This window comes from Myotis daubentonii, chromosome 1, assembly GCF_963259705.1.
Source record: "Myotis daubentonii chromosome 1, mMyoDau2.1, whole genome shotgun sequence".
NCBI lineage: Eukaryota > Metazoa > Chordata > Mammalia > Chiroptera > Vespertilionidae > Myotis > Myotis daubentonii.
In genome coordinates this window covers 183,742,891-183,755,728 of record NC_081840.1, presented here as the reverse complement: position 1 = coordinate 183,755,728, position 12,838 = coordinate 183,742,891, and the positions used below count along the sequence as shown (strand labels likewise).

Sequence of the window (12,838 nt, the reverse complement as noted above, 5' to 3'; positions counted from 1 at the left end):
ATGCTGTCTGCCCTACGAGGCTTCGGACCATTTGAGCCTTCAAGTCTCAGCTATTCCCACTTCTAATTGTAATTGTATTTTCATTTAGAAACTTCTGGCCTGGTTAGAAATTCCCAGCATACTTAGGGAACTGCCCCAAATACTTTCTGAGGATCATCTGATAAACTATTCATGTTTCCTACAAGTTTTCAACTCTTAGGGAACTTGTAAATGTTCTAAAAGGCACAGTGAACTCAGTGCACCCATTTTTTCAGTGGCTAAAGGTTTTTTTGGTTGCAAAGAGGTAGCATTTGTCTTAGATTGGCTGAGAGTTAACAATTGTAGCTTCTTATGCCAGTTGGTTGAAGAATAATAGCGAACCTAGAGAAAATGCATTTTCGATGTGGCAGCAGGGGCTGGATCAGCTGTGATGCCAGCCAGTGCCCAAACAGTCAACAGAGCCAGAATATTGGCAGCCTTCATAGATGTGAGGGTATCCTACAGGCTGTTGCACTGCTATGCGGGGCCTTCTTACAGGCACAGGGAGAGATAATCCTATAGGGAGAGATTATTCAAGGCAGCTGTTCACCTTGACTGTTCACCTCCAAGGGAAGGTGAGAAAAGCCAGCCTGCAGAGGATGAGTGTAGATGTGTCTGCATGAAGAAGTACCAGTCTTCACCACAGGTGGGGTCTGTGCAGAATGTAATCAGGGAAGTCTTATTGTTTAATTCTGGGTCTGGAGTTCTTCAGTTCTTTGGAATAGAATGGAAGTATATTTGTCTAATGGTTGATTGCTCGGTGACCCAGAAGAAAGCTTATTCTCTGCCTCACACTGGCAGGAAGATTTTGAGTGAGGCCTAATCTTGAATTGTAGATTAGTGGACTGTCTTAAAGTGGACCCACCCCACAAGTCCTGCACTCCCTTCCCCCATGTCAGGTGTGAGCTATAGACATGAAGGTTATAGATCTGTGTGCTTACAACGAGATAATTCTAGAAGCTTAGGTTCTTGTACTAACTCACAACTCGTGTTTTACTGCTAGAACTACTTCCTGCCTTTGCTGGAGTAGAACTATTCTGCCTGACAGTTTTATTTTCAAATTTAATTTTTACCTTTTTGTTGTTGTTGTTTGCTTGTTTAAAGGCTGCTAGACTTAGTAGCAACAGATCAGGGTGATGTGGTCCCAGTGGAGTGGGAGAAGCATAAGTACTAGCTCTTTGACCATTCCCTGATGCCGTCTGCCCCAAGATTCTTCGGACCGTTTGAGCCATATGTCCTTCTGGGCCCTAGAGGCCATCTGTGAAGAAGATAAGAGTCTGCTTACTGGGTACTGGATGAAGGGCACAGCTTAATTTGAAGTCTTGCTTTTGCCTCCCAGTTCCCACTCCTCCCAGTTCCCACTAAGAGGTATCTTAGAGTTGGGGTTTTGGACACTTGGGTGATAGTCCAATATTTATCACTACCTTATGCTAAGTCTTGGTGAACTATATACACTGGATAATTAACAGATTGGAAAAGACTGCTCTGGCTTAGATACTTCTTTTTTTTTTTCTTTGTGTCCAGAATTTTAGAGTTGACTCTTGCTGGTGAAGGACACCTTCAGTTTTGTCCATTCTCCCACCAAAGCCTAAAGGCAAAACTCTTAAACACCTAATTCTTTGTGAAAAAATTACCAAATAACTTAGCAGACTATAGAAGAAAGATTGGCATTTTTTCCTTTGGTCCTGGGGTCAGGGCTGCTTATATTTAACACTGATCAGGTAAAGAGGGGAGGCTGTACCTCAGATCCGAGGAGATGCTTGCTCTGAGCAGTCTGCGGTGGGCACAGGATGACCAGAGCTGGCAGAGAACAGGCTGGCCTGCCCTCATTCAGGCAGCCAGCTGAGCAGTGGCAGCTAGAAAGCCCCACAGTGGCTATCCCCGTGGATTCGGGGAAGGGCTGAGTGCTGCCTGTTGAACATGTGCCGCAAGGTAACATAGTGCTCTGAGTTGGGATTTTGGAGACTTCCAGTTTGTGTGGGCAGGTACTGGAAAAGGGGAGGACAGAAGTCAGCCGCTCTTCCCCCACTGCCTTATGCCAACACAAGCTGCAGATTAGTAAGTAGCACCTTCATGCCTCTGGTGACTGTTACAGTGGAAGTGGCAGGGTCCAGCTTGTAGGTGTTGGCATCCGCCTTTTTATATCGATCCCGAAAAACATGAATGCTCCCATTACAGCTGGCGATCTTCCAGAGGGGTGGGGTTGAGCTCCAGGCCTCAGGAAGGCAAAGTCGGGTACAGCTGTCCAGCAGGGGATTGTAGCAGACCAGGGAGTCCCCTTCAGCCACGATGAACACCAGATCCTTATGCACAGCGGCATGCACGCGGCCGGCAAAGGGCAGCACACAGGGCTTCATGTAGCACCTGTCTGTCTCTGTGTCAAAGCACTGGATGAGTCGGGAAGGTTTGGGAAGGAAGTCCAGGTCATTCTCCTCCCCCCCCAGTAAGTAGATGATCCCGTTGAGATTGGCTCCAGCAGCCCCTCACACAGCCACCTCTAGCTGTGTTGTCTCTATCCAGTTGTTATAATCTACCTGGTAATAGATAACTGCATTGGAGAGGGTATCCTGCAGTGTCTTGCCACCCAGTGAATATATAGCATTTCTCCCGGGCACAGACACCATGGTGTGCTGGAGCCGGTCCCGGGGTAAGGGTGTACACCATTCCCAGTCCACAATGGCGTTGTTATACTTCCACATGCGCCGTGGGATGGACCCTCCTACCACGTACAAGTCTCCACCATGCTTGCAGGCTGCAGTGATCTGGTGGCACAAACTGTTTTGGCCACGTACACTGACGGAGTCATCTTCAGCACAATGAGTGGGAACGAGATGACTCTTTCCCGATCAGGTAAAATGTGCACGTTCTCCCCAATGTCCTTCAAGCTACTCTTGAGTGACTCTGCAAAAGACTCTTTCTTTCCTCTTTATTAAAATCGAGCCAGGCTTCTATTGCCTCTGTTGGGTTCTGTGAACATGGAACTCCATTGGAGATGATATCAGTGAGTCGGTGGTGGGGCAAGTGGAGAAACTCCTCTGTGTCCTGCAGCTGGGCGAGGTGGGCCTCAGCACAGTGCTTGGCAGCAGTGTAGAGCTCAGGATCACTTGTGCGATCTGCCAGCCACATCACCTGAAGGCAGTTCCCCACCTGCACTGTGGGGGCCAAAAGCCGAGAACTTTCCTCAAAGAGAGATGTCAGCTGACACATATCTGACACCTCATAAATTTCCTGCAGCTCATCAGCTCTAAGTTTCATACTCCCATGGTAGAGATAATCAACCAGGAGCTGGAAAACAGACTCACTGACATCCTGCAGCACAATCACCCAGTTGTGGGCCTCCTTCAGGTTGGAAGTGAACATGGACCGGAAGAAGCACCTTGGAGCTGAGAGGACCAGCCGGTGGAGCTGAAACTCCCGGCCTTCCACTGAAATGATGACGTCAGCAAACAGCTCTTCCTCCAGACACAGTTTCATGATGCCCTGAGCCACACGGCCTGAGTGTGACCGATCTTTGAAAGTGTAGTTCACAAAATAGTTTTCATCCGTTAATGCTCCAGGCTCCTCTGGTGATTCCGTGATAGCCAACTTCTCTCTCTGCCAGTTGTCGTTCCGATTCTTTAGGGTCCTGCCTTCTTTCCAGCTTCTGCCACACCAAGCTAGGGCCACGTTCACCTCACGGTTTTCCCACCAGCTTGCCTTGTTTTCCCACCTGCTTCCCTTCCTATCATTCTGAAGCCCGGATCCTGGAACCTCTGCTTTTAGATACTTCTTTATGTCCCCCCACCTTCTGCTGCTCTTGCCCCTGGGCTTGGCAAATCTTCCTTAACTTACTTTATTCATACTGGGCCAAAAGCAAAAAAAAAAAAGGCCATTCTGGGCATTTATAGATGTAGTTCCTGTGATCTTCATCCTTCCTTACCTGAAGGTTGAGACTGCTTATTATACTTTAGATATCTGCTGAAGTGCTGCTCTCTCAGCTTTGTGCCTTATTTCATTTCTTGCTTACCACCCTCCATGCTACCCCCCACTTACGTGCTCTATTTGTGACCATATATTCATTTATTAGTTCACTTTCCCCCACCAGACTGAGCTGTGTCATGAAGACAGATCACATCTCTCAATGACATTCAATATTATAATGTACTAGAGGCCTGGTGCACAAAAATTTGTGCACTCGGGGGGGGGGGGATGGGGGTCCCTCAGCCCGGCCTGTGCCCTCTCGCAGTCTGGGACCCCTCAGGAGATAACGACCTGCTGGCTTAGGCCTGCTCCCGGGTGGCAGAGGGCAGGCCCAATCCCTAGGTGCAGCCCCTGGTCAGGCTCAGAGCAGGGAGGTTGTGATGCCACCCTCAGTCACGCTCAGGGTAGGGCCGATTGGGGGGTTGGGGCACCGTCCCCTGTCACACTCAAGGCAGGGTCGATGGGGAGGTTGTGGCGCCACCCCCTGTCACTCACAGAGCAGGGCCCATGAGGGGGGTTGGGGCTCTGTACCCTGTCACACACAGAGCAGGGCCAATCAGGGGGTTGGGGCGCTGCCCCCTGTCACGCACAGAGCAGGGCCCATCAGGGGGTTGGGGCGCCACCCTCTATCACCCACAGAGCAGGGCGGTTCAGGGGGTTGGGGCGCCGCCACTCTCACACTCAGGGCAGGGCCGATGGGGAGGTTATGGCTCTACCCCGTCACACACAGAGCAGGGCCCGTGGGGCGGGGAGGGGGGGGTGTTGGGGTGCCGCACCCTGTCACACACAGAGCAAGGCTGATCAGGGGGTTGGGGCGCCGCACCCTGTCACACACAGAGCCGCAGGGCGATCAGGGGGTTGGGGAGCTCCCCCCATCAGGCACAGAGCAGGGCTGATCAGGGGGTTGGGGCACTTTCCCCTGTCACGAACAGAGCAGGGTGGATAGGGAGGTTGTGGCCCCGCCCGCTGTCACACACAGAGCCGCAGGGCAATCAGGGGGTTTGAGCGCTGCCTCCTGTCATGCTGATCCCGGTACTGGGAAGCATATTACCCTTTTACTATATAGGATAGAGGCCTGGTGCACGGGTGGGTGCCGGTTGGTTTGCCCTGAAGGGTGTCCTGGATCAGGGTGGGGGTCCCCACTGGGGTGCCTGGCCAGCCTGGGTGAGGGGATGATGGCTGTTTGCAGCTGGTCACACATCCTTCAGGGTGAGGGTTCCCACTGGGGTGCCTGGCCAGTCTGAGTGAGGGGCTGAGGGCTGTTTTCAGGCTGGGGGAGACTGAAGCTCCCAACCGCTCCTGTTTTTCTTTTCTTTTTTTTATTCTGGGCCAGCTTTAGCTTTGAGGCTTGGCTCCAGCTCTTAGGCCTCCGCTGCTGAAAGTAGGTTTCCGGCCTTTGCTTACAATGTTGCGGTCCTGCTGGCTGAACCCAAGCGGACTAAAGCAGGTTTCTGGGGTTTTGTTTAGCTTCTATATTTGTTACATAGTTGCTTAGAGTTGCAGCTCAGAGGCCTGCAGCGGCAGGCGGGGAACGTTGGAGTCCTCCATCACTGAAGCAAGCAAGCCTCATGTTAGTTTCAAGCTGCCTGGCTGCCGGCTGCCATCTTGGCTGGCAGTTAATTTGCATATTGCCCTGATTAGCCAATGGGAAGGGTAGCGGTCGTACGCCAATTACCATGTTTCTCTTTTATTAGATAGGACAGTTCCATGTTTGAAACATTCATTTGCTGAACTAGCAGAGAGGAAGCTGTGCATTAGATGATATCCTTGCTGGTCTTGCTAGAGATTTTGGACATTATCTTATACATAATAGGGAAGCTATTAAAATAATTTAAGTGTAGTTGTGTAACTGGACAATCAGTGGTTCCTGGCTGCCTGTTACTACTTGAACCAATTCAGCAGAGACAGGGTTGAATCACATATGAGTGTTTATTCCAATAATGCCGGCTGTACGGAAGAGCAGCAGGTCATCTGCTGAGTGTGACTGATCTTTGAAAGTGTAGTTCACAAAGTAGTTTTGATCCATTAATGCTCCACCATAAACCAGTTGCTTATATTGGGTAGAAGATTGGGGTGAAGATTACATGGAGAAGTAGGCAAAAGGGTATGCCAGATGGACAGTTTAGAGGTAATGCAGGCTAGGAATTTGCAAAGGGCTAGGGGTCTTCAAAGGGCTGGCAGCTCTGGTTTCTGCAATAAGGTTGTTAATCTTTCCATGATAATAGGCAGCTCCAGGATAGGGAGGATGGGCTGCATTTCCAGGTGAGCTCCCAGGTCCTGCATGCAACTCCCAGCCAGGTTAGAATGGGCTTTTCTTAATCAGAACAAAACAATCATGGTTAACAGAGCATGGTTAATATTTCTTAAAATTATAGCTGCCCCCATTATTCTATTTCTGCCCCTAACAGTTGGTTGGCAGAAGGTATTTGATATGCTCAAACTTCATTTTAAAAATTATTGTTGGCATTTTATAAAAAAGGGAAAATGGAGTGAGCTGTGAGTCCTGCTTGGACCAGTGTGGCAGGATTGGGAAGGGAGGAGATAGACTAGTTAGAAGAATGTTAAAAGGCATAATCAACTGGATTTGATGGCTAGGTGTGTGAAAAGTCATTTCACAGGACTCCTGGGATTGTGAGCAGGGATTCTGTGTGAATAGTGGTGTCATTTACTAGGATAGGGCATCTGATCTCTATGTCCAGAGACTCATATTCTCAAAAGTGAAATCACATGAGAATGGAGACTGTATAGGGTGAGAGAGTACCTCTGTGGTCTTTTATTGAATGTCATAAACTTAACTTCTCTCCTTTTGGTTAATTCACTAATATTTAATTCAATTCCTCAAGGAAGCCCTCCCCAATTCTTTTTTTTTTAAATTGAATTTAATTGGGGTAACATTGGTTAACAAAATTATATAGGTTTCAGGGATAAAATTCTATAATACATCATTTGTGTATTGTATTGGGTGCTCACTATCTCAAGCCAAGTCTCCTTCCATCACTATTTATCCTCCCTTTACTCTCTTCTACCTCTCCCCACTCCCTATCCCTCTGGTAATCACCATACTGTGGTCTGTCTATGAAGTTTTTTTCTTAATCCCTTTACTTTTTTCACCCAGCCCCAATTCTTTAGTGAGATTGGATCCTGTCATTTTCTGGTAGGAGGGTCTCTAGAATTTAGGACCTTATTTGATTGCCTAGCAGGGTAGTGATTGGTATAGTACTGTGCAAATTTTGAATGCCTTGTACTTGTCCACTTCTGGGAAATTATTCTAAGGAATTAGAGTGGCAGAGTAAAAATTTAGATATACTTTCCACCCCTATTATGCTAATTACCATTATAAAACTACATTAGAAACAGGAATGCCTATCTCCCAGCATCCCATCAATTTGACATGGCATTCCCTAATCTTTGCTTCCCTGAAAGTTGAAAAATGAGACTATATCTATATATAATTTTAATCATTTTTTAATTTTTGAGTTATAGTTGACATGCATTATATTCATTTTAGGTGGACACCCGTGATCAGACATGTAACTAAGTTATCATTTCAATAAATCTCATTTTATCCCCATGATTATTCTGTAACAACCATTTTGTACTCCTTAATCCCTTCACCTTTTTCACCTATCCCCCAAGAGCCCTCCCATCTGGCAACTGTTAAAATATTCTCTGTATCTATGAGTCTGTTTATGTCCTGCTTCTTGATTTGTTTTGATTTTTAAATTCAGTTGTTGATAGGTTTGTATTTATTACCATTTTATTCATATTTTTTATTTTTATTCTTAAAGAAGACCCTTTAACATTTCATTGAATACCAGTTTAGTGATGATGAACTCCTTTAGCTTTTTCTTGTCTGTAAAGGTCTTTATCTGACCTTCAATTCTAAATGATAGCTTTGCTGGGTAGAGTAATCTTGGTTGCAGGTCCTTGCTTTTCATCACTTTGAATATTTCTTGCTGCTCCTTTCTGGCTAGCGAAGTTTCTATTGAGAAATCAGCTGACAGTCTTATGGAAGCTCCCTTGTAGGCAACTAACTGCTTTTCTCTTCTTGCTTTTAAGATTCTCTTTGTCTTTAACTTTTGGAATTTTAATTATGACATGTCTTGGTGTGGGCCACTTTGGGTTCATCTTGTTTTGGACTCTTTGCACTTCCAGGACCTGAATGTCTATTTTTTTTTCTTTACCAAGTTAGGGAAGCTTTGTCATTATTTCTTCAAATAGTTTCTTGATCCCTTGCTCTCTCTCTTCTCCTTTTGGTACCCCCATAATGTTGGTATGCTTGAAGTTGTCCCAGAGATTCCTTACACTATCCTCATTTTTTTTTTTTTGGCTTGTTTTTTTCTTTTTACTCTTCTGATTGGGTGTATTTTGCTTCCTTATATTCCAAATCACTGTTTTGATTCTCAGCTTTATCTACACTACTGTAAATTATTCTTCCTGTAAATTATTCTTCATTTCAGTTAGTGATTCTTCATTTCTGACTGGTCCTTTTTTATGCTGTTGACTAGTCCCTTTTTTATGCTGTTGAAGTTCTCATTAAGTTCATTGAGCATCCTTATAACTAGTGTTTGAACTCTGTATCTAGTACAGGGGTGGGCAAACTTTTTGACTCGAGGGCCACAATGGGTTCTTAAACTGGACTGGAGGGCTGGAACAAAAGCATGGATGGAGTGTTTGTGTGAACTAATATAAATTCAAAGTAAACATCATTACATAAAAGGGTATGGTCTTTTTTTTTTTTTTTTTTTTTTTTTTTTTAGTTTTATTCATTTCAAACGGGCCGGATCTGGCCAGCGGGCCGTAGTTTGCCCACAGCTGATCTAGTAGATTGCTTCTCTCCATTTTTTAAGTTATTTTTTTTTAGTTTTATTTTGCTCTTTCATTTGGGATATTTTTCTTTGTCTCATCATTTTGGCACTCTCTTTGTGTTTGTTTCTATGTACTAGGTAGAGCTGCTACATCTCCCAGGCTTGGTAGAGTGGCCTAATGTAATAGGTGTTCTGTAGGGTCCAGTGGCACAACCTCCCCAATCACCCAAGCTGGGCACTCAAGGTGCCCCCCCCCCCTTTTAGGCTGTATACACCCTCCTTTTGTAGTTGAGCCTTGATTGCTGTTGGCATGTCAATGGGAGGGATTTATCCCAGGCCGGTCAACTGCAAAGACTGGCTTTGAACACTGAGGAGGATCAGCTGTGTATAGGCCCACCCACTGTGGGGCTCTGGTGCCCACTGTGTCTGGCTCTTGAGTATGTTGCTTGTGGAGATGGTTGGGTGGTGCTTCAATGTGCTCTGAAGCTATCCACTATGTATGCTGGCTCTGGGTCCCCCTGAGAGGTGCAGGCCAAGGTCAGCCACAACCTGTGTTCTGCCTGGGCTGCCTGGCAAGAGCTACAGAGTGATCTGCAGATGGCTGCTACTTGTTCTTGGCTTAGAGGTGTCCAGGTGAAACCAGGCTGTGAACCAAGGCCAACTGCTGCTAGTGCCAGGCCTGGGGTCACTTAGCAAGAGGTATGGGGCACAAAGTCCAGATGCTGCTTGTCTGAGAGATTTTAGGAAAATCTGAAGAATGAGCCAAGAGAGACCATTTGTACGAAAAAAACAAACAAACACTGGAAACAGCTTGGGTAGATCCAAAATTTGGGTGAGGTGGGGTCCAGCACTGAAGCTCAGAAGAAGTGAGTCTGAGTAAGTCTGTGTGTGGGCCCTTTAAGAGGAACTGCCTGGGATTCCAGCAGTCCTCTGTCTTCCTCAGCCTCAAGCCCCACTGGTTTTTATATCCAGAACTTATAGGGTCTTTTTTCTTCTTGGTACTGGAACCGTGGGCTGAGGGGGCCTGGTGTGGGGCTGGGACCCCTCACTCCTCAGGGGTAACCTTTACAGCTGAGATATTCCTTCAAATTTTTACTTGCTACACGTGGGTGTGGGACCAGTCCCTTCTGAGTCTCTGCCCCTCCTACTAGTCTCGGTGTGGCATTTTAATTCCCTAGTTGTAGGACTTTCATTCAGCCATATTTCAGTTGGTTCTGAATGATGGTTGTTCTGTAATTTTGATGTGGTTGTGGGAGGAGGCGAGTACCATGTTTTGTTCTAGGATTTTGCAATGAGAAAGTCTGAGAGGGCATATTTCTTTGCTTACTTGTGAATTTCAGTAAGCAATGGCTACTTATTTTTCTGTAAATTACCTATGCCTGTCTTGTACAATTTACCTTTAAGTGTTTTGTTTGTAAAATTTTTGAATATTGGAAATATTAGACCTCAGTCTGTTCCCTCATTTTTTTCTTTACCAGCTTGACTTGAACTCCTGATTTTTACTGTATTGAATTTTGTGTTATTTACATGTATCACTCACTGGAAAAAAAAAAATTTGGTCTCTTCCCTGTCCTTTACCCTAGAAATCGTGATTCCTCTTTCTAAAAAGAAAGCATTTTTGTTACCTCCAGACTTTCTACACATATGCTTAATTTTCCACAAAGTAGAATGATAGTACAAACATTATTTTATGCCATAACACTTTCAAAATAACTTACAATTCTTTCTAATATATCTTGGAGATATTTTCCCATCAGTAACAAATAGAGCTACCTGTCTCACTTTGGCTTCTCTAAAAGTGGAATGTGAGGTCAGGGGGTTAGGATCTTTTGCATGGTGGGTTTTTTTTATAGTTGATAATGTGTAATATTGTCCTGGGTATCTCATTGACAAAACAAATATCTAGCCTGCTGGCTATAGCCCACACCTGCAGGAAAATCTCTACACTGTCACAAGAAGAGTTTAGCCCACTGGGCCAAATATTTCTACACAAGTAAATCTTAGCTGTATCTGTCCAGATATAGCCCTTTACAGTTAATCGGGTGTTCTTATTGTCAAACCAAGCTCAATCTCATGTCTGAAGTTAAGGACTTGTTTGGGCATTTGCTTATACATCTCAAAGTCTTAAACTGCCTGTTGTAATAGTCTGATATAAATTAAAATAATTATATACCCTTGTTAAGTCAATGATCCAAACAAAAAAACACAAGCAACTGATTTTGGAATTTATAAAACTTACGTTGACTAAGAAAATTATCACTTTAAAAATATTCTTATTGATTTCAGAGAGAAGGGGAGAGGGAGAGATAGAAACATCAATGATGAGAGAGAATCATTGATCAGCTGCCTCCTACGTGCCCTCTACTGGGGACTGAGCCCGCAACCCGGGAACACGCCCTGACCAGGAATCGAACTGTGACCTCCTGGTTCATAGGTCAATGCTCAACCACTGAATCATGCAGGCTGGGTGAAAATGATCACTCTAATAGATAAACTAAAGCTACGGCAATTCAGAACAGAGAGAGGGGGAACTATCTTTGGGGGTTTTTCTCCTACTTTCGCAAGAGCTGCTCCTTTCGGGAGCTGCCGTGACTTTCCTGGTGGAATCCTGATTTGTGTTTCTCTAACAAATTGTTTATTAGTTCTGTCTTTTTCAGAAGAGCACGATTCAATGAACTTTTACCCAAGGCTTGTTCAGGGGCCAGACTGCTCTTGGTTGGATTATAAGAACTAGTGTTTGGTTCACTTTTGGTCCATAATTGAGGATGTGGTGACTTCTCAGAGTCCAGTACGGTTTGGGACAAGTTCTTTGTTCACCTCTTTTAGAAAGTAGTGTAAGGACTCACCCGCACCATGGACATGTCCACAGAGCCTGTGCAGTATTTCCTTGACCTGTCACTCCCCAGTTCTCCTCGACAGCTCTCCAGAGGATGATCCAGCTTGTGCTGTTGCTGACGGTTGCTGGAAGGCTGACAGTTTGGGAGAGAAGAAAGACATCCTGAAGTCAGCCTTTTGCCCAAAAGTTTTGGTGGCTTGAACTTTGGCAGCTGGGATCCTTAATGGCAGGGCTGGGCTGATGTTTAATGCTGATAGGTCTTGTAGCTTTAACAGGCAAAGCAACATGGTTGGCAACATCCTTTTGGGGTCTAATATTAGATTTAGAAGATGGAGGATTGGGGCAATTCTTGGCTTTTGGATAAGGCTTGCTGTTTTGGCACTTGGCCAGTTTTCCCTTGGCTGCTCGGTATTCCTGGAGCTTTCTCTTCTGCTCTTCCGCAGCGGTGGAGATCCCAGATTGCACCGTTCATGTTGGCTCCTTAAAGTCACAAATTAAATAAAGAAAGGTTACTTAGAAAATCATTTTTCCCCCCAAAGAATTTCCTTGATATATAATGACACTCAGAACTGGCTGCAGGAATTAATCTACATCCTCAGTTGTGTCAAATTTCAGTGAATGCTGTGTGATTGGTATTGATTATTTACTATTAAACAAAGATCCCAGGGCAGAAAACGTGAAGGAAGGGAATTTTAAATTATTTATCTCCAAAAGGAGATCTTTTAATGCTACATGTATCTCATCTTTCCCTTCTAGCTGATAGGAGGAAGGGGCAAGGGACATTGGTGGGTGTGTGTGTGTGTGTGTGTGTGTGTGTGTGTGTGTGTGTGTGTTGGGAGGGGGTGGGGCAAACTGTGCTGTCTAAGGCTGCATCCTTACTGATCCAGCTAGCTTCCTTTGTTTTCCAAACAGAATTTAGCCAGCATACTCTAGAATTGCCCCTCTATTTCTGCCAATTACTTCCTTATCAACATGCATCTCTGGTTACCTAAGATCTTAGCACTAAAATGCCAAAAACCCTGATGTTGCAAGTATCAACCAAGACATGCTTCAGTTATCTCTGTCTAGCTTGTTGCGTTAGGAATGAATTTCCTACCTAGACTTTGAATTAGATATGCCAGACAGATTGGCGGGAAACACAATGTTGGGAGAAGCGATATGCGATGAGCCTGAGAGGCACGCCTGTAGGAACGTGTACTCTTCGGGTATACTAAGA

The 12,838-nt window shown here is 45.3% G+C and overlaps 1 protein-coding gene across 1 annotated transcript; it reads right to left on the bottom strand.

Annotated features, from left to right (window-relative positions):
* Positions 1-1,542: 1,542 nt before the first annotated feature.
* LOC132239112 (kelch repeat and BTB domain-containing protein 4-like) lies at positions 1,543-12,094 on the bottom strand. Its single transcript, XM_059705006.1, is given in 7 exon segments — positions 1,543-2,838; positions 2,840-2,871; positions 2,873-2,932; positions 2,935-3,820; positions 11,343-11,434; positions 11,633-11,755; positions 12,005-12,094. Coding segments are annotated over 7 exon segments (2,070 nt in total). The 3' UTR covers positions 1,543-2,051.
* Positions 12,095-12,838: the final 744 nt, after the last annotated feature.